The 22,711-nt window shown below is 37.7% G+C and overlaps 1 protein-coding gene across 7 annotated transcripts in view; it reads left to right on the top strand.

Annotated features, from left to right (window-relative positions):
- The window catches only part of F8 (coagulation factor VIII), a 109,373-nt gene that overhangs the window by 84,619 nt on the left and 2,043 nt on the right, over positions 1-22,711 (top strand). For 5 of the 7 annotated variants that reach the window (XM_005342005.5, XM_078034025.1, XM_078034026.1 and 2 more), the window contains 3 exons: positions 7,164-7,308; positions 7,685-7,833; positions 8,977-9,153. In XM_005342005.5, the coding sequence (XP_005342062.3) occupies positions 7,164-7,308; positions 7,685-7,833; positions 8,977-9,153 (471 nt within the window). Of the gene's footprint in view, positions 1-7,163; positions 7,309-7,684; positions 7,834-8,976; positions 9,154-22,711 lie in introns of those variants that run through there. The other 2 variants (XR_013431608.1, XR_013431609.1) reach the window with 1 other exon arrangement.

A 22,711-nucleotide genomic window follows, 5' to 3' on the forward strand; every position in this document is an offset into this window, starting at 1 on the left:
AGAGGAGGGAGAGAGCAGGGGGTGAGAGGGAGAAAGAACTCATTCTTTATCAGAATCCTCTCATACTAACTGTCACGAGTGGTTTCTACAACTCAGTCTGAGGCACAGTTAAAGTCAATCAAATCTGTTTTATTAATGCTCATCACACTTCATAAACACATCCTAAATCTAAGTCCTAACTGAGTCTACACCCATGGGTCCCAGGCAACATCTGTGACATGTCTTAAGTCCAGGTCACTGGAACTTGATCCGGGCTGAAGGAGTCTGCTATGGGGGAACAACAGTGACAGAGGTCTTGATCTATTTGTCTGGGTCTTATTTGTCCTGTTGGCCCCAGAATTCTGGATTTTAAGTCCTAGTTCGGTTGTGCTTGCAGCTGATAACTGAGTGAGGTCTGGGATCTATGCCTGGGTATAGACTTTTACATCACTAACTTAAATCTATCTAAGTTTTGCAGTTTACATTGCATCATGGACATAGTACTTACAGTCTTTATCTAACACATACACTAATTAATATACTCCACAGTCAATAATCTTATAACATTTTCTAGTACTTTTATCATTAACCCAGTCCTGCAATAATATTATTAATTTAGCCATGCCCTCGTGATCTAATCACCTCTTAAAGGTCTCATCTCTCAACAATGTTACAACATCAATTAATTTTCAACATGTGTTTTAGAGAAGACATTCATACCATAGCAAAGCCCTTATCAGATGTTTGGATTGAAAATATTTTCTCCTTTTCCTATAAGTTTTCTTTTATCTCTGTAGATTGTTTTGTTTGTTTTCAAAAGTTTTTTAGTTCGATACAATCCTGTTTGTCTCTTTTTGCTTTTATTGCCTGTGTTTTGGGTGTGATATGCAGTAATAATTATTATTATATAATTAATAATATGTAATAATATAATGTATATATTGTTATTAAATATTATTAATAGTAATATTTCCCAGAACAATGTCAAGAAGCTTTTAAAAAATATTTATTTTTTAGTTGTAGTTGGAAATAATACCCTTTTTTAAAGAAAAAGTTATTTACCCTAATTTGTTATACATTTTTGATGGGGACTGAAGACCCCAATGAGATGAAAGAAGTGACTCAGGGGATCCAAAGCTTGGTGCAGCTAAGAACGTTTATTATTGGCAAGGACAGCATTTTAAAATTTACAGTGGGTTCTCAACTGTGGAATACAACCTTGAGGTTAGGCAGACAAAATACTAAAATATCTTTTTTAAAATAATGCTACATTTACATTTATTTCCTTAGTCTTTATCCTAGGTCTATACTAGCCGCTAAGCATAAGATAACAGGAACATTCCCCAAATAACTCCACCCCAAGGGAAAGACATGAAGCATGTCCACAGTCTCAAGAGGAAGTTGTGGCAAGTCTGCTCATGTTAACTGAGTATGTCCTGAGAACAGTCTGCTATTCTTGCTTGCTCTGGCCTGCCAAGATCTCAGAGGACATTAACTCTTTAACATCTGTAGTTCCAGCACAAGTCCTCAAGATCTCAGACAACTCCATCAATATATGACAGCAGAATGCATTTCAATTCGTAGTACACATATAGAGCACAATTTTTCATGTCTCTGGTTGTACACAAAGTAGAGTCACACTATTTGTGTCTTCATACATGTACTTAGGGTAATGATGTCCATCTCATTCCACCATCTTTACTACTCCCATGCCCCCTCCTTTCCCTCCCCCGCTTTGCCCTATTTAAAGTTCCTCCATTCCTCCCCTACTCCATCCACCCCATTATAGATCAGCATCCTTATATCCAAGAAAACATTTGCCATTTGTTTTTTTGGGATTGGCTTACTTAGCACAATATTTTCTAACTGCATCTTTTATTAATTAATTAATTTATTTATTCATTTATTTTTATGTGGTACTGAGGATTGAATCCAGGGCCTCACACATGCTAGACAAGCGTTCTACCACTGAGCCATAACCCCAGCCCTTATTTATTTTTAATGTGGTGCTGAGGATTAAACCCTGTGTCTCATGTGTGGTAGGCAAGCACTTTACCACTGAGCTACAGCACCAGCCCAGTAAGCGTTTATCCTATGTTTTCTTCTAGAAGTTTTATACTTTCAGGTCTTATTTATTAAGTTTTCCTCCATTTTGGGTTGATTTCATGTATGGTATGAGAAAAGGGACCAATTTTTTTCTATATGTGGATATTTTGTATTCCCAAAACTGTTTATTGAAGAATCTATCTTTTTTCATTGTATGTTCTGGGCATCCTTGTTAAAAATCTTTTGACAGTAAGTGCATAAATTTTTTTTTGTTCTCTGTTCCATTGATTAATAACATCTATTTTAATGACAATAGTGTACTGTCACAATTACTATAGGCTTGTAATATATATTGAAATCAGGAAGTATGACACCTGTAAGTTTTTCTTTTCTTGTTCCATATTTCTTTGACTTTCAGGGCTGTTTGTGGTTCCATATGAATTTTATGATTTCCCCCCTATTTTTGTAATAAAATGTTGTTGGGATTTCGGTAGGGATTTTAATGAATCTATAGATTAGGTAGTATGGATATCCTAACAAGAGAAATTCTCCTGATCCATGAATATGGGATGTCTTTTACTTATCTGTGTTGTCTTTAATTTCCATTATAATAGATGTTGAATTTTGTCAAATGCTTTTTATGTACCTATTGAGATAATTGTGGTGTTTTAATGTTTTATTATTTTAAAGCAGCATATCATGTTGTTGAGTTGTATATGTTGAATCACCCTTGCATTGTAAGGATATATCCCAGTTCATGCATTATAATTATTTTAATGTGTTGTCAAATTTAGTTTATAGTGTTTCTTGATTGAAGTTGTCTGCATACATATCATTAGGGATTGTGTTGTTGTTTAGTGTGTTTTTATTTCAAGTAGAAGGCAGGTATGGGAGTAGCAAACCTCTTTAGTGATTGAGTTTGGATGTCTTTACCTATTCTTCATTGTTAAAGGACAGTTTTTCAAGAAAAGTATTCTTGGCAGGATTTGTTTGTTTCAGTACTTTGGATATATCATCCTGCTCTTTCTTGGCCTGCAATATTTCTGCTGAGAAATGTACTGTAATGTATGAAAGGTCCCTTATATATGATAAGTAAGTTTTATCTTGCTGTCAAATTTTTGTTTGTTTTTTGATCATTTAATTTTGTGATGTTGACTTTTGTAATGTAATTAAAATAAATATTTATAATAGGATAAAGACTATTAGTAATAAAACCTCTGGATTTTATTAATTGAGATGTGCATTTCCCACCCTATATTTGGAAAGTTTGTAAAGTTCTCATCCATTATTTTTCATTCTTGTCCTTTTCCTTTTTTTTGAGAATTTAAGTATATTTTATTGTCAGAGGATGTCATTTGTTGAATTTCCGTATTGTCATTAGTGAAATTGTAATATACCCCTGGGATAGAAAGTGGTCTCATTGTCAGGAGCTTGAGAAGGCTGGTGTGTGCAGAGAGGGACAGCAGCAGCAAGGAGGGAGAGCAGCAGCAACTCCCCTTTAATGTTATCTTTTTGAGGCTGGAATCATGGTCGTGGGCTAGGTGTGGGATTAGTCCTGACAGACTTGGGATTAGTCCTGACAGACAAAGTAAGCATCTCCTGATATTGTGGAAGGCAAGTTTGTTTCTTGGGAACACAGACAGGCAGTTTTCCTATCTCTCAGAGGAGCACAGGGAAACTGGCATCTCCCTTTATCTATTTCTAGTTTCTATTTCTTGGGAATAAGAACAATATTCATAAAATGAGAATAGGAGAAAGGAAATGGCTGCAATTATGGTAACAATTATGCAGCTCCCACAGAATGTTTACAAAACAGTTGTCTCTTGGAGAGGCAGAAGCTAACCAAAAAAGAAAACAATTACATTTCAAATCTGCATTCTCTTTTTAAGTATGAATCATCATATACTCTGGGTTATAAAGTAATTCATGGAATGGTTTTCTTCATCACATGTCACATAATTTCACCCACAACATAGAAAAGGTCCATACTGATCCATGGGATCAGAACTGAAATGTACACAAACTGATGTAAATATGTATCAAGTAGTAAGGGCGCCCACCAAACTCTTGGGAAGGACAAAAATCACGTTCTACCAACTGTGGGCTCTTGCATAGCCATCCAGGCTGGTGCTCACTAAACAAAGAGCAGCACCCCAACCACAGAAAAGGAAACCCGAAGTCCCCGTGCGGAGGCGGGGGTGAGGGTTTTCCGGGCGCCAGAACGCTAAAGGCCGGAGCTCACGAAGGATGGTGGGGACTGAAGAATGGCCTACCATCGTCCTCCCCTCAAACCCTTTTACCCCACAACCTGGCCTCTGCACCCACCTGTCCGCAGGTCTCTCTATTCTCCTTCCCACTGCAGCCAGGTTGGTACTGCCAGGTGTAACATGGCAGCACAGGAACGATAATCCCAGGGCTGGGGATGAGGGAAAACCTGGCCCAGCGGAGATGCAGCACCTTGTCATGTTGGCGCTGTGGTAAGATCTGTGCCTAGAGAAGGTGGGTGTGCTACCATCTTGTTGCTGGGACTCCGGGAGACTGTCATAGCACAGGTCGGTAGCATCCCCCTTTTTTTCTTCATGCTGGTTCTCTCTTTGGAACTCTATTCCATTATTTCTTTAAATAACCTTCTTTTGTCCTTTTTCTCAACTTTTAAGACTCCTATAATCTGTCAATTATTTTGCTTGATAATATCTCACAAGTCCCATATGCTTTCTTCACTGTTTTTTTTATTTTTTTGTCCCTCTAAATGGACAATTTTAAGTCATCTGTATTCAAGTGTTTTTATTCCATCTTTTGCAACATTACATGTGTTCTCAAAAGCCACTTTTAAATTTTTCTGTATAGTCAATATTTCAGTTTGGTTCTTTTTAATAGTTTTTATTTCTTTATTAAACTTCTCATTTTGTTCATATATTCCTAATTTTCTTAATTATCTGTGTTCTCTAATCTCTTATATTGTCAAATTAATTCTTCTTTTTTTGCTGGTACTTGGAATTGATCCCAGAACTGTGATCATGCAAGAAAGACAAACAAGCACTTTCTCACTGAGCTACATCCCCCATCCTCTCACTGAACTTCTTTGAACAATTATCTTGAATTCTTTGTTAAAAAATTCAGAGGGGCTGGAGTTGTGACTCAGTGGTAGAGCACTTGTCTAGCACTCATGAGGCACCAGTTTCAATCCTCAGCACCACATAAAAAACCAAAAATGAAATAAAGATATTGTGTCCACCTACAACTAAAAAAATGAACATTAAAAAATAATTCATGGATTTTCATTTTGTTAGCACTGATTACTGAAGTTTTATTAGTTTCCTTTGATGGTACTATATTTGCCACATTCTTTATGATCTATATAGCCTTATAGTGATACATGTGCATTTGGATGGTTTCTTCTGAACCTACAGTAGGACCCTCAGACAGTAGGCCTGTTACTAGGACTATACCTCCTGCTGAGTCCCTAAATAAATAGAACTGCCTGTGGACCATGGTGGAGCAGATCTGAAACTGGATCACAGTGCTGCTTCAGGATCCCCTAATCAGCAGGCCTGTTTTTAGGGAAACAAATGAATGTGACTCCCACTAGGTCTATGTATAGACAGAATTTCCTCCAGACTGTAGTAACACCAATACTGGAGCTGGGTCACAACACTGATTCTGGGTCCATGTTCAGGTCCACTTCACAGGCCTTTCTCTGGGGGCATGGACTAACATAGCTTCCACCAGTTTCCTGGGCAAGCAGAAGTACCTTCACACTATAGTAGTACATGACTAGAGCTGAGTCACAGGTCTGTTTGAAAGTCCATAATAGGTGGGCCTCTGTAATAGTCCATTTTCTGTTATTATCACAAAATGCCAGAAGCTACAAACTTTATAAATAAAATACTTTATTTAGCTCATAGTTCTGGAGGTTCAATGGCCTGGCTTATCTCTGATGACCAAAATCACAAATAGCATCACAGTAGTGGGACTGGTATATGAGAGGTAAAGATGTGACAATATGAGAAACCAGTGAATAATTCAGGGGCCAGGCTTGTTTAGCCATAACAACTCAGCCTTGAGAGAATAAAAAATGAAAACTACCTTAATCCCTTTCAAAAGCAATGTCCCCAGTGACTTCCCACTAGGCTCCCACTCTAAAAGGCTCTGCCACTTCTTAGTATTACCACACTAGGGACCAAGCTTCCAACACATGAACCCTTGAGACAAACCACTTCCAAACCCCAGACACGTTTACTGGGAATGCCAGTGGAAGATGACCCTACCAGGTCCCTGAGTGAATGGAACTAGTGTCAAGACCACACACAAGTGGGGCTGAAGCTCAATCCACAGGGGTTAGCCTGCTTCTGAGTTTGTAGCCAAGACTGTAGTTGGCAAGCTTGCCACCAAGATAAAGGTCTGCCTTATAAAAGGAGCCATATTTGGTTTGGGGCTAAATGTGGCTCTTTAACCTTTATCTAATTCCCAAGACTCCCACAAAGGTACTTTTATCCACAGATAACTGCCAAATCATTGTTCCTTTGTGAGGAATGACAATTAAGGACCTCCTGTTCTACCAACTTACTGATGTAACTCTCCTGATAATGCATGTCTTTTTGCTCCCAGTTGATACCGTGTTGGAGTACAAAACCATAAATGGCTTTCTCAACTTCTTTTATGAGTCTTTTACAGAGACCCAAAGTAGAAAATGGCTTCATTGTCCCCAGAGAAGACCTAATCTTGTTCCACTCTTCTTCCTGATGCTTTTCTCCTTCATGTATATTATCCTAACATCTGTCTAGCCAGCCTTGTATTTTTTGGGGGGGGGTACTGGGGATTGAATTCAGGAGCACTGGACCCCTGAGCCACATCCCCAGCCCTATTTTGTATTTTATGTAGAGACAGGATCTCACTGAGTTGCTTAGTGCCTCACTGTTGCTGAGGTTGGCTTTGAACTTGTGATCCTTCTGCTTCAGTCTCCTGAGCAACTGAGATCACAGGCATGCGCCACTGTGCCCTGCTACCAGCCTTGTTTTAATATATTTGATAGTATTAACAGATGTACAAGGCAAAATTAGAAGAAAGATGTCAATGGGAGGAACTGCTTTTCACTTTGTATTCACTTTCCATGTATTTGTGATAATCTCTCCCAATAGGTTTTCTTTGGTAATGTGGATTCATCTGGGATAAAACACAATATTTTTAATCCTCCAATTATTGCTCAGTACATCCGTTTGCACCCAACTCATTATAGCATCCGCAGCACTCTTCGTATGGAGTTGATGGGCTGTGATTTAAACAGTAAGTGCCAAGTCATCTCGTATCCTTTCCTTTCCCAGTCCTGAGACTAAAAGGAGGGGTTCTCTGTCAGGAAACAGAACTATCAGTAATAAAACCAGCACTGTCCTAAGAAAACCCAGGAATTTGTTACCCTAACCATGGGATTTCCCCCCACGGTAACCACCTCCTGTAATTCTGTTAATAAGGAAACTCAATGCCAAACAGCTAAAGAGAACTGTCCAGAAAATAGGAACATGCTAACAATAAGGGAATTTGTGCAAAACCTAATGCCTGGGAAATGATCATGATGATAGTGGCCCTAGATATTAGAGGTAGTCCAGTGGAACCTAGGCTACAGCCTGTCTTTGTGATAACATTCTCCTTTGACTTCTTTGAGGTTGCAGCATACCATTGGGAATGGAGAATAAACTAATATCAGATGCACAGATTACTGCCTCATCCTACTTTACCAATATGTTTGCCACTTGGTCTCCTTCACAAGCCCGACTTCACCTTCAGGGAAGGACTAATGCTTGGAGACCTCAGGTAAAAGGAAACATATCTACCTTTTAACTGATTGATATAGAGCAAGGGGTAGGAGTTGGGAAAACTGGTGGAAATGCTTGATTGTTCAAATATTGTTCCTAAAAAGTGTCTAGGAAGGTTGACTATGGGCAGACACCCCTACAGGCATGTAATGAATGTGGTACATGATTTCACATAAATGCACTGGGGAGAAATGATCCTTAATTGGACCTCCTGGAAGAAGAATCTGTATCCAGTACTAGGCTAATATCTTTTAAAAAAAAGTCGAGCTGGGGTTGTGGCTCAGTGGTAGAGTGCTTGCCTAGTATGTGTGAAGCACCAGGTTTGATTCTCAGAATCACATTAAACAATAGATAAATAATAAAATGAAGACATTGTGTCCATCTATAAGTAAAAATATTAAAAATACAAGTAGCTAAAATCTAGTTTTACAGATAAAAATCAACAATTAGCTTTCTTTCCAGGTTTCTGAATATATCAAAGGAAAAGTTTATAGTCATATGTACTTCATTGGGAACATATATTTTCCCAAGCCACCTAGTTCAGTCACTGAGTTGAGTGTGTGTGCATGTACTGGGGATTGAACCCAGGGCCTTGTGCATGTGAAGCAAGCACTTTATCAACTGAGCTATATCCCTAGCCCTACTGAGTTGCTTTTTTAGGGGAAGGAATAGAATTGTCTCTGCTCCTCCAGGGATTTATTTTAAACAAAATAGTTTGCATACTACGCTGCCAAACTTTTATACTCTAGTCAGTCTACATGTAGATTTTTTAAATATTTATTTTTTAGTTGTAGTTGGACACAATACCTTTATTTTATTATTTATATGTGGTGCTGAGAATTGAACCCAGGGCCTCGCACATGCTAGGTGAGCACTTTACCGTTGAGCCACAACCCCAGCCCCTATATATGGCTTTTATATTCATTCAGAATTTACTGAGCACTTATTAAGTAGATGACCCTGACGACATAGGGATTAGTATGAAAAATTTTGGCTCTCAAGTTTCTTAGTCAAATAAGGGAGACTGATAAACTATAAGATGTAGAGTGGTAAGTGCTGGATAAGGCTAAAAAAGAAATTTGTGGATTTCTGGAAGCAAATGATAACCAATAGAATACTAGTCCAGTATCACCTTCTTTAGGTAAATAATCCAAAAGAGTGGCTGCAAGTGGACTTCCAGAAGACAATGAAAGTTACAGGAATAATCACACAAGGAGTGAAATCTCTTCTTACCAGCATGTTTGTGAAGGAGTTCCTTATTTCCAGCAGTCAAGATGGCCATCACTGGACTCTCTTTTTACAGAATGGCAAAGTAAAGGTATGGTGTTCTCACAAGAAAGACAGAAAACCTCTCTTAGAGCTTGACATTTAGATATATGACTAGGTTTATATGTGGCTAAAATTTCAGGGTGAAATTACTCAGTACCTATAATAACAGGATGCTATAAGGGATATTGTAGGAGAATACAGTGACTCCTAGAAAGAAAAATTTCAACTAAAGGAAGTGTAGAGCCAAGAATTGATTTTTCTTGTGGGAGTTGACATCAACCAGGATGATGACAAGAATCAGAGGACTAAACAATGAGAGCTATTTAGTAAATGCTTAATTATGCCTGTATACTCATCAGCAACCTACATTCCTAAGCCTTAATTTAAGTTTAGTTATCCAGATGGTCTTCAATTTTGATATGGATTTGCTTAAGCACGAGAAAGTCTTACTATCCAGTGAGTAATGGAAAAAAGAACAGTTCATATCCGTAGTATTTTAAATATTCCTTTTTACTAAGAATTAACCATGATGTTATGTGTTATTCATCTTTCTGTTACTATAACAAATGTCTGAGTAATAAACTTTTAAAAATAAAAGGTTTAGAACATGTGACAACAGCTGAAAAGTCAGGATGGGGGTAAGTAGAATAAGGGATTCTAAAAATTCTCATGTAGAAGATATAAGTGTTGATTAATATTAAACTTTGATAATTTGATGCAAATTACAATTATCAGGGTAACCAGGAAGAAATAGAATATAAATAAAGTGTAGGATTCCCAAAAATGGGACTATAAAGGGATAAAATATACTCAATAAATCTAATGAAGTAAGCAAATAAAGAAACAAAATAGGCAGGAAAAATAGCAAGATAGGATAGCTGGTTTAAATCCAAAAGTAGCAGTAATTATTTATTACATGAATGAAATAGATATTCCATTTAAGACATGACAATTGTCAGATTAATCAAAAGGAAAAAGCAATTCTATTCCTTTTACAAGAGACTTATCTAAAACATTAGATATAGAAAAGTCATGAAAATGAAGGTTGACCTAACTCACATTTCTTTGAGTCTGACAATACATGTGACAAGCTGAAGAGTGTTGGGAATTTGAAAAAAAGAAATGTCTAGGAAGGTTGACTATGGGAAGGCACCCTTACAGGCATGTAATGGATGTGGTACATGATTTCACATAGATGCACTGGGGAGACTAAGGGACTAAGCCTGGGAACGCTGTGTTTGTGGGCAGCACAGGATATGCAAAATTGGCTCTGCTTCTCTATAATCTTTGGGAGGCTTCTGAGTCAGGCCTTATGGGTGTGTGGATCTAATCCCTTCAGAGAAGATTCCACCCAGCAAAGTCCCTAAGGCCTAATTACACCTAAGCCCTAAGCCCTAGCCCCAGGAACTCCCCTTATAGAACTCTGCAGCAACTCCACTCTGGAAGTGCACCAATCTGGTCTGTGGAGACAAGGCTCCAAATGATAGTACTTCCTACTCCATCGTACCTTATACTGGGGAGAAGGGAAGCTGAGAGCTATTTCAGGCAGCCTCAGTCTTAGGCCACTCCAGCACCTTCCTATCACATTTTGTTTTTTCTTAATGAACTATATTGCTACCATCTTTCAGAAATAATTGGTTTTTTTTAATAACTCCTACCCTCACCAGTTTGTTGCAATTATTAGTGCTGTGGATGGAATAGATGACACCTGCTATTTGCGTTAATGCCAGATCTAGTTCATGGTTATTTGTTGTTTTTGCTGGTAGCATTTGTTAACCCTACCATTCCTGTTTTCATGGTAATTAGTATTGTATATGTTACAGTAGGTACCTAGTACTTATTTTAATGCTGTATATTGTTTGCATTGAGTGTTGCTATTATTTGTTTCCACCTTTTCTGTGAGGTGCTAGTAAATGACAGGGGCACTACAAGTTCACAAGGTAGAGACTCACCTACTGAACTAAACTCAGCCAAAAGACTGTGCACCTTGGTCCATATGCAAATTAATGACATTCATAGTTCAGCTATATTTTAATACAAAGAAGACACAAAAGCCCAAACTCCTGACTAGGCTCCAAGTAGGAATGGCTAGGGATGGGCGGTCAGTTTCTACTTGTGTACGTGTATTACTACAGAAAAAAACAGAATTAATACTGACTGAGGATACCACACCTACCGTGGGGGGGCGGATCTCAATCTATATCACTCAAGGACACATTGGCAAGAGAAAGCTGTGCCCTAAAAAGGCCTATATGTAAGATTGAAAGAGAAATCTTTCCAACTGATGCATAAACCCAACACAAAAATACAAAAAAATTTGGAAAAATAAGGTAACCTGATACCTCCTAAAGTTCATCATTCATCAGCAACTGACCCCAAAGATATTGAAGTGAATGAATTATCAAATGAAGAATTCAAAATAATGATTATAAAAATGATCAGTGAATTCCAAGAGAACACAGAAAAACAACTGCATGAATTAAGGAAGTCAGTACAGGATATCAGTGAAAAATTCAATAAGGAGATAAATACATTGAAAAACAACCAAACAAAAATCATGGAAATGAAGACACAATAAATAAAATAAAATATTCTGTTGAAAGTCTCTTTTATAGAGAAGGCTTTGCTGAAGACAAAATGTCAGAGCTAAAAGAAGTGGCCAACCGTGAACATTCAGACGGTATTAAAGAAACATTTTCTAATAGTATATTGAATAATTTCTCTGTGTTTTCATCAAGCTCATTGAGTTCCCTTAAAACAGCTGTTTTCAATTCTCTGAGAGTTCTTTCATAGTAGTTACTAGTCAGCTGACTCCATTGTTCTGGGCCTAAGGTAAGGCAGAACATCATGGCAGAAGGTCATGGCAGAGGAGTGCTACTCTGCTCATGTTGACCAGGGAGCAGAGAGAGAAAGGGTATTCTAGGGAATGTCCCCAGTGACTCACCTTCTCCAGCTGTGCCCTGCCTACCTATAGTTACCACCCAGTTAGTCCATTCAAACTAGGGTGGACTAATTAGAGTATACCTTTCATAATCCAGTCATTTCACCTGTGAATATCCTCGAATCAATAGAGGAGCTTTTGGGAGATATCTCATATCAAAACATAAAAGAAGGTATTAATAGCACAGTGGATCAGTCAAAAGAGATAATTAGTAAGCTCCAAAACAGACTATTTGAAAATATAGAGTTGGGGGAGAAAAAAAAGAATGAAGGGAATTGAAGAAAGATTACAGAAACTTTGGGAAAGTCTTAAAAGAGAAATACTCAGGTAATTGAAGTTCAAGAGGGGCCTGAGAACATTAAAGGGGTAGAAAACATATGCAAAGAAATAATAACATAGCAGACCAATGATACAGAATAAAGACATGGAGACAAACCTACATAAATACAGTTATCTCACACTAGACAAAGGCACCATAAATATATATTGGTGGAAGGTAGCCTCTTCAACAAATAGCACTAGAAAACTAAAAATCCATATATAGTAAAATAGACCCCTATCTCTCACCCTGTGCAAAACTCAACTCAAAGTGGATCAAAGACTTAGGCACTAGATCGAGAGACCTTGTGCGTAATAGAAGAAAAAGTAGGCTCCAAACTTTATCATGTCAAATTAGGACATGACTTCCTTAACAAGATTCCTAAAGTGCAAGAAGTAAAATCAAGAATCAATAAATGGGATGGAAAAGACTTAAAAACAGCACATTACAGGACACAGCTACATCAACGTTTATAGCAGCACAATGCACAATAGCTAAACTGTGGAACCAACCTAGATGTCCTTCAATAGATGAATGGATAAAGAAACTGTGGTATACACAGTGGAATATTACTCAGCATTAAAGAGAATAAAATCATGGCATTTTCAGGTAAATGGATGGAGTTGGATAAGATAATGCTAAGTGAAGTTAGCCAATACCCCCCCAAAAAACAAATGCTGAATGTTTTCTCTAATATGAGGAGGCTGACTCATAATGGGGTTGGGGGGGTAGTATGGGAGGATTAGATGACTCTAGATAGGGCAAACAGGAGGGAGGGGAAGGGAGACGACATGGAAGTAGAAAAGATGGTGGAATAAGATGGACATCATTACTCTAAGTTACATGTATGAAGACATGAATGGTATGAATATACTTTGAGTACAACCAGAGACATGAAAAATTGTGCTCTATATGTGTAATATGAACTATAATGCATTCTGCTGTCATATATAACCAGTTAGAATAAAAATACATAAATAAATGGGATGGATTCAAACTAAAAAGATTCTCAGCAGAGAAAACAGTAAAATGAAGAGAGCCTAGAGAATGGGAGAAAATCTTTACCACACACACCTCAGGTAGAGCACTAATTTCCAGGATATATAAAGAACTCAAAAACTTAACACCAAAAAAATAAATAACCCAATCAATAAATGCCTCAAGGAACTGAACAGACACTTCTCAGAAGAAATACAATCGATCAACAAACATGAAAAAATGTTCATCATCTCTAGCAATTAGACAAACACAAAACTATTCTATGATTCCATCTCACTCCAGTCAGAATGGCAATTATCAAGAATACAAGCAATAATAAGTGTTGTCGAGGATGTGGGGAGAAAGGCACACTCATACATTGCTGTTGAGACTGCAAATTGGTGCAACCACTGTGGAAAGCAGTATAAAGATTCATCAGAAAACTTGGAATGGAACCACCATTTGACCCAGCCATCCCATTCCTTGGTCTATACCCAAAGGACTTAAAATCAGGATACTACAGTGACACAGCCACATCAATTTTTATAGCAGCACAATTCATAAGAGCTTAACTATGGAACCAACCTAGATGCCTTTCAACAATGAATTGATAAAGAAAATGTGGTACATATACACAATGAAATATTACTCAGCCTTAAAGAAGAATAAAATTATGGCATTTGCAGAACTAGAGAATATCATGCTAAGTGAAATAACACAATGAAATAAAACAGCTAAATGTTTTCTCTGACAACTGGATGCTGATCCATAGTAGGGCAGGGGGGTGTGGAAGAATGAAGAAACTTTGGTTTGTTTAAAGGGGAGTCAGGGAGGGGTGGGATTATGGGTATGGGAAGGATGGTAGAAAGAGACAGACATTATCACCCTATATGCATGTATGATCACACTACTGGAGTGACTCTGCCCCCCGTACATCCAGAGGAAGGAGAAGTTGTGCTCCATTTGTGTACAATGTGTCAGAATGCATTCTACTGTCATGTATAACTAATTAGAGCAAATTTTAAAAGTTTATAAAAGAGAGAAAGAAAAGGAAATAATAACATAAAACTTCCCAAACCTAGAGAAGAATACAAATATACAAGTAGAAGAAGGTCAACAGTGACCAGTCAGATTTAACTCACCAAATCCATTCCAAGAAATAATAAAGCTCTCAAAGGTGAAATATAAAGAGAAGATTCTCAAGGTTTCAAGAGAAAAGAAACAAATAATATACAAGGTTTTACCAATTTGCCTGATAATAAACTTCTCAGTACACATATATATTGGAAAAGAAGAAAGACTGGAAAACAATGAGCTAAGGTACATTTCAAGAAACTGGGATAATAGCAAAGGAAAGAATAATCAAGGAAATAGCCAAGATTTAAAGTTAATAAAGTAAAAAAAAATATATACACAATAAAGAAAATCAACAAAACCAAAGGTTGGTTCCTTGAAAATTGACAAACATCTGAGAACACTGATCAAGATTAAATAGTACAAATAGTCAATATCAGAAATAAAAGAGGAGACATCAATAAAGATCCTGAAGTAATAAATTGGTATTTTTTATTAATCTTAGAATGGTAAACTTGAAAATTTATAAAATTGATCATAGTAATTATAGCTTTCTGAAGAATGAATAGAAAACTTTGAAACGCCTATTACATTTGATGATTTCAATTGGTATTTAAATATCTTCCCACAAAGAAAACTCCAGATACAAATGATATTCAAAATGTTCTACCAAAAATTCAAGAGAGAAATCATGTGAATTTCACAAAGATTCTTCTAAAAGATGGAAAAATATGAGACATTATTCAACTCTCTTATGATTTTAACATAACCTTGACAACAAAACCCAATGAGGACAATATTAGAAAGGAACACAGTTGACCTATATTATTCATGAACATTGTTAGTCAGCTTTTCACCTAAATTAAAGAACTTGTAGGAAGGAAAAGGCTGGAGTGTTAATTTGGATCTGGAATGTCTTCCAAAGGCCCATGGGGAAAAGCCTTGGTCCACAGCTTGGTGTTACTAGAAAGTGGTGGAAACTTTAAGAGACGGGGCCCCGTAGGAAGTATTTATATCACTGGGGGAATTGGGAACTTGCAAAGAGCTTTTCCCATTCCATAGGCTGTCTCTTCATGCTCTTGTTTCCTTTGCTGTGCAAAGGCTTTTCTTTTGATGCCATCCTGTTTATTAATTCTTGGTTTCATCTCCTGAGCTTTAGGCATCTTACTGAAGAAATTGATACCACTGCCTGTGTGTTGGAGTGTTCATGCTGTGTTTTTGTCTACCAGGTGCATAGTTTCTGATCTAATTCCTAGGCCTTTGATACACTGTCAGTTGACTTTTATGTATGGTGAGAAAAAGAGATCTAGTTTCATTCTTCTATATATGAATATCTGGTTTTCCCAACACCATTTCTTAAAAAGATTTTCTTGTCTAGTGTGTATTTTTGGTACCTTTGGCATCAATCAGATGACTGTAAGGATGTGGGTTTGTCTCTTGTCTTGTATTTCATCCCATTGGTCTTCATGTCTGTTATTGTGATAACACAGTGCCATTTTTGTTACTATAGCTCTGTAGTGTAATTTGAGACCACATATTGGGACTCTTCCAGCACCATTCTTCTTGCTCAGAATTGCTTTGGATATTCTGGGTCTCTAGTTCTTCTGAATGGATTTTTAGGACAGTTTTTTTTTTTCTATTCGATAAAGAATATAGATGGAGGTCACACTGGATCTATATATTACTTTTGGTAGTATGGTCATTTGGACAATATTAATTCTGCCTATCTAAGAACATGGGAGATATTTCTAGTGTCTTCTTTAATTCCTTTTTTCAGTGTTCTATAATTTTCATTGTAGAGATCTTTCACCTCCTTGGTTGGACTCATTTGTAGGTATTTTTGAGGCTATTGTGAATGGAATTGTTTTCCTGATCTCTTTCAGCAAATTCATTATTGGTGAATTGAAAACCTATTGTTTTTTATATGTTGCTTTGTACTATCCTGCTACTCTGCTAAATTTATTAGCTCTAGCAGTCTTCTGGTGGAGTTTTTGGCTCTTTTAACTATAGGATCATACCCTCTGCAAATAGTGATAATTGGACATCCTCCCTTTCCTATTTATATCCCTTTTATTTCATTCTGATGGCTGTGGCTAAAATTTCAAGTTCTATAATCAATAGGAATGATGAGAGTGGACCTCCTTGTCTTGCTCCTGATTTTAGAGGAAGTGCTTTCAGTTTTTCCCCATTCACTATGATGTTAGCTTTGGGTTAGTCATATATAGCCTTTATGATATTGAGGTAAGTTCTTTTTGAGTTCATATACCTTGTCTTCAGTGCCTAAAATCCTGTTTTCTATGTGAACTAATGCATTGATGAGACTTTCAATTGAATTTTTATTTGATTCATTCTCTTTCATTTCCAGAATTTCAGTTTGGTTCTTTTTTTTAGAATCGTTATCTCTTTATTAAAATGCTCTCACTTCTTGTATTTTCTCTCTCAGTTCATTCCTTTTTCCCCCCCAGTTCATTGATCACTTCAACTATCAGCTTTTTAAATTCTTTGGAATTTGTTGAGGAGTTATAGACTTCAGTTAATAGTAAGTCTCAGGCTGGGAATATATCTTTGCTTTCATATATCTAATCTGCATCACCAAAGTGTTAATTCCAACTACTAGTAATTCATTGAAAGGAGACATTAACTGCTAGTAACCATGGTTATTTATGATCAAACCAGATATCAACATATACTATACAAGTTATTGTTACTGATGTCAACAACTCTGTTGACCAAAGAGGAACATCAGTGAGAGTTCATTTAGAACCAGATGAGGTTAAGAATTAATGAAAGTATACTAAATTGCATTGGAAGAAGGGATACAAATAGAAAAACTAAAACATAAAGAAAATGCAGTGAAAAAATGAAAAGGTAGAGGAGAGAAGGGAGAAAGAAGTTAAAATGCGGTGAGTATAAACGATGAAGGAGAGGGGAAGGGAATGGAGGTGGGAGAGAATAGAGGTATTGAGAGAATATTCAATTAATAGACAAAATACATAAAATTAAGTATAGTTTTGAAAAAAACATAAATTGTGGGGGGACACTAGGAATTGGTTAATATGCAGTTGATGCAATATCTGTCCTATACAAATGTGGTTTTTTGTTTTGTTTTCTTGCTGAGGTTTTTGAAATAGAAGTATTTGATTTTAGAATCTACTAGGAGGAAACTTTTATATTGCAGGGTTCCTGGTGCTTATTTGTCCTCAACTCTGACCCGAACCAGTTGAATTTTTTAGGATAGTCTCTACCTTGAGCTTCATGCTCTCCTTGCCTTACAGACTCTATGGTACCTCTCCTTCTGAGACCCTCAGTCCCTCAACTGGGTGTGCTGGGGGAAGGTATGTAGGATTCTAAGCTGATACTCCAGAGCCTTCTGGGATTGGATAAAGTGGATTGAAAGACCTTATTTTCCATCTGACCCTGATCACCCCAGTCTGTCCCCCCCATGAGTCACAGTACTTATGTCAGACTTCAGACCTTCAGATGCTAATGAATGTGTCCTTTGCTCTTCTCTGCTCCGGAGGCTGAAATGAATCTGGTGCTGTGGCTGCCCTTGACTAGATCTCCCCAGTCTCTGTTACAGTCTCTTGTTATAGATCCACATTAACTCAAGGCATTAACCCTTAAAAACTCAGGGAATATTAGAGCCTCAGTGGCTGATTGGGTATTCAAAACACAACTGTACCAAAAACCAGTCAAAATTTTTTTTTAAAAAAGTGATAGAAAAATAGAAAGTACAATATGAAAAACAAAGGTAACCTGAAGCAACTTTTAGTCTGCTACTTAGAAACTCCAAACAAAGGGTCTTTTTAAGCTATCTTTATCCATGTGTGTTGAGAGCCAGTTGGGCTTTCTCCAACTGGTTCAGCCGGCTATTTCTGAATTTGTTTACTCTCTGATTGCAACTGTGCCGGAGAGTGGCATCTGCCTATCTTAATAGAGAAATTCTTTTGTCTTATTGGAGGGGTGTTTCCCCTCTCCCACCTAGCCACTGCTTACCAGATGCTGCCACCTTCTGTTGCTTTTATGAATTATACTTCTATTCTAGAAAAAAAATCTTTGGTTTTCACCTGATTGCTAGTTCTCTGGGTTGCCTACTGGTGTTTTCCTAGTCTTCATACCTCAGTTTGCTGCTGCAGAATTACTGTTTTAATTCACTCTTGGAGGCCTGTTACAATACTATGCATTTCTCTGATCTGCCATCTTTGATCCTCTCAACATCTGTTCTTATTTTTAAAAATTAGTAAACTAAAAATAAAGAAAAATTAGAAGAATTAACGGAAGAAAAATCATTTGATCAGATAAAACAAATATTGTATTTTATGGTGAAACACAGAAAGATTTGTCTTGGAGACTGAAACTAAGACCAGGATGCCCACAGTACCAGTTATCTGTTTTATTTCTGAATAACAAAGTACCCAAACATGCTTATAATTTTGTGGATCAGAAGATTGTGAAGGATTTGGCTGGCTCTTCCTATAACTTTTGTTTCTTTTTCTTACTGCACTGCTTAGACCATCCAATATAGTTTTTTACAAAACTGTATATGACAGATTAAAGATGACTATGAATTATTGTACACTGTCTTGGTTTGTCTCTGATCCATGTAGTGTCATGGGGATGGATGGATGGATCCACTTCTTTCTCATATGTCTAGTGCCTTGGTTTTCCTTGACCTTTCTAACCACATGGTATATTATCCTTTTGACCCTTAGCCACATGTCTTTATTCTCTTACAACATCTTAGAATTGTCTGTCTTCTTACATAAGAACTAGATTCCAAGACACCAGCATGGAAGCTTCCAGTGCATTTTAAATATCAGGCCCAGAACTAATCTAGTATCACTTCTGTCATACTCCAATGATTCAGAGAGCCAATGGCCAGCCCAAATTTAGAATGATACCAAATAGACACACTTTTCCACAAGAGGAGTATAAAAGAATTCATACTAGTCCTTAATCTGCCATATTGTATGTATTTAGCAGAGTAGAAGGATAGTACAAAGCAACATATAAAAAACAATAGGTTTTCAATTCACCAATAATGAGTTTGCTGAAAGAGATCAGCCAACCAAAAATACCTAAGCAGTTCAGTGAGGTAGGTAATAGCAAGTACTGAATTGTCCACTCTCATCATTCCTATTGATTAAAGAACTAGCAGTCTTCTGGTGGAGTTTTTGGCTCTTTTAACTGGGAATAAGAAGAAGACAAAGAATACTGTGAGTGTCCATTTATAAGTAGGAAATAAACTTTCTAAAGGTAACAGACCTGGCTTCAGAGTTTGCTCTTGAGAGAGCCTAGGAGAGACTGCAAAAAAGAGGAGAGGTCATTATGGGGTCTAGTAGTGGTAGGACAAGATAAAATCACTTCTAAAAAGAAAAATTCCTCATCTGACTGATTAAATACTCTGAGACCTATATTGATTTCTGGAGAACTGTAAGGAAAGGGAGTGAAAATGTATGGGACTAGAGATGCTGAGTGAAAGAAATGGAGGAAATTAAGTCTCCTATAAAACAGAAATGGATTACTAAATCACGTGACACACAAACCTCTTCCACTCCCATTTATTAAATAAATTGTAGCAGTCAGTAGAGAGTACTTCTGGATTAAGAAACCTAGTAAGCTTCCCAAACCTCTTACCTTTGCCTACATAAAATCACCTTTCATTGTTGAAACAAGAAAACAGAAGGGATTTGTAAATGAACAGAAAACAGTATATAAACGGTATTGTATTACTGTATTACTCTTGACTTTTTACTTCCTCTTTTCTTAAAAAACCTCACTGACTTTGGGCAGAGCCATATGACTCAACTTGACCAGTAAGTAGCATGTGAGTGGACATGACAAATGCTTTAAATGTGATGGTATGTTTCACTCAGTCCCTCATGCCAAACTTTGGGTCTCTAGACCTATGAGAGAATAAACTTGTTTTTCAGCCACAAAGTTTGTGATACTTTGTTATAACTGCCTTAGAAAATTAATGCAAGTATATAGGAAATATTAGAGTTGAATTAAAAGTGTCAATAAGAGTTGTAGAATTTATAAAAAGTTGTTCTAGCACTGTCTCCTGAGAGAACCTACAAAAATAACACCATAGTAGCAATGAACATGCTATGCTCAGATCTTGGTCTCTTATCATTTCCCAGTAAAAAGGAATCTGGGCTCCCTTGAGAAGTGACTGATTCCAAGGCTAGAGCAAAGAAACTGCCATGTGATCTTGGAACATCTTGATGTACCAGAATGCAAAGTAGCACTCAAAGACAAATGGGGTCCATGTGAAAAGAACACAGCAGCTGACTTGAAGGGCTTCTTATTGGTCAAATTTGAAGCAATTTGAGCATCAAAAAGAATAATGGTTGTAACAGACTACAGCAGTCATAGTAAAGAAAGAATCCAAGACTCCATAATCATGTTAAAAATAATAAAGGAGACCAGGTATGGGAATACACTTGTAGTCCCGGTGACTTAGGAGGCTTGAAGCAGGAGGATTACAAGTTCAAGACCAGCCTCAGCAACTTAGTGAGATCCTGTCTCAAAATAAAAAATAAAAAAGGGCTAGAGATGGAACTTAGTGTTAGAGCACTTGCTTAGCATGAGTAAAGGCATAACTTTGACCCCCAGTACCTCATACACAAAACTAAATAAATAAAGGAGGAGAGGGAACATTTCTTCAGAAAATGATTTCAACTAATAAATGTAGGACAAATGACAAAATTAGAAGTGTAATTTGCAACTATTGATATGCTTGTAAGGAAATTTATTGGGTGGTAAAACTATTGGATGAAAGCTTGTTGGGGAACAGAACATTCACACAGTTTCAAAGTTTACCCTACAGAATGTTTCTGAGGAAAGGGAAATTGTTATCTAAATTTATAATAGAGATTGGGTGGATACCATTTTAACCAAGACAGAGAAAATAATCAATAGGTCTTTAATATGTAAATGCCACAGAGGAAACAAATATGATTTTGAGATTTAGAATAAAGCAGGAATCTTATTTTGATGAGAAAGAGCTCTCTAAAGGTGTGTCATTTAAACAGAAACACAAAGGATAAAAAAATAATGGATAAAGGAAGGAGAAACAGGTATAAAACCTTTCCCAACAGAGAGAATCATATATGCAAAAGCTCTCATGTTAAAAAAGGAGCTGGCATGGTCCAGGAGATCAGTGATGCAGTGAAATGGGGAATCCAATTGTTAATGAGATAAGAGACTGGGCAGGGGCCCTATTGTGTGGGACTTGGAGACCATAATTAAGAAGTTTGGTTATTTTTTTAAGTGACATGGAAGGATTTAATCAGGAATATGGCATTTCCAGAATCATATTGAGAAGATTCTTCTGGCTGCCACCTAAGGGGGCTAGGTTGAGTAGACCAAATAATTCAGCATCTCTAGGAAAGGAGCTTTCCATTAAGCATCTAGGGTTGGGAACATAGAGGAAAAATGTAGCTAAAGTAAAGTAGAGGGCCTCGATGTCCTTTGTTTTGATAACTACCCTCTTCATAGGATCATGCCCCATTTACTACAAAACAGTCCACAAGTAGAGCAGCTGCTAGCCAAGTGAAAGCACTCCATTGCTAAGAGTGGTGTAGCAGGTTTCTGTGTCCTTCCAGCAATGCCCTGCCTGCCTGCATGATGTGAGCAGTGACTGCATGAGGCTGTGACTTGCTCTCCCCCTCTCTCTCCTCCTCTCTCTCCCCCTCTCTCTCTCCCTCTCTCTCCCCCTCTCTCTCCCCCTCTCTCCCCCCTCTCTCCCCCCTCTCTCCCCCCTCTCTCCCCCCTCTCCCCCCTCTCTCCTCCTCTCTCCCCCCTCTCTCCCCCCTCTCTCCCCCTCTCTACCCCCTCTCTCCCCCCTCTCTCCCCCTCTCTACCCCCTCTGTCCCCCCTCTCCCCTCTCTCCCCCCTCTCTCCCTCTCTCTCATTCCCTCTGTCTCCCCCTCTCTCTCCCCCTCTCTCTCCTCCTCTCTTTCCTCCTCTCTCTCCCCCTCTCTCCCCCCTCTCTCCTCCTCTCTCCCCCCTCTCTCTCCCCCTCTCTGATTTTAGTGCCCCAGGTCTGCACTCACGTTGTACTTTTTTTCCTACCATTTTGTTCTGATTTCCTCTGTGGGATTAGTGTTTTTATCTGTACTGCAGGACACTGAGAGAAACATTTTAAACCACATTTGCCAGGAAAAGTCCCTTCCTGCTTGGAATGTGAAGTGAAACACAACACAGTTTGCAGAGATAGAGCAGGCAGGATGATTACAGAGAAATGTCCTTCTAGCAGCCCCAGGGAGCTGGAGCCCTTTGGTTGCTGTT

The sequence above is a fragment of the Ictidomys tridecemlineatus genome, chromosome X, assembly GCF_052094955.1.
Source record: "Ictidomys tridecemlineatus isolate mIctTri1 chromosome X, mIctTri1.hap1, whole genome shotgun sequence".
Taxonomy (NCBI): domain Eukaryota; kingdom Metazoa; phylum Chordata; class Mammalia; order Rodentia; family Sciuridae; genus Ictidomys; species Ictidomys tridecemlineatus.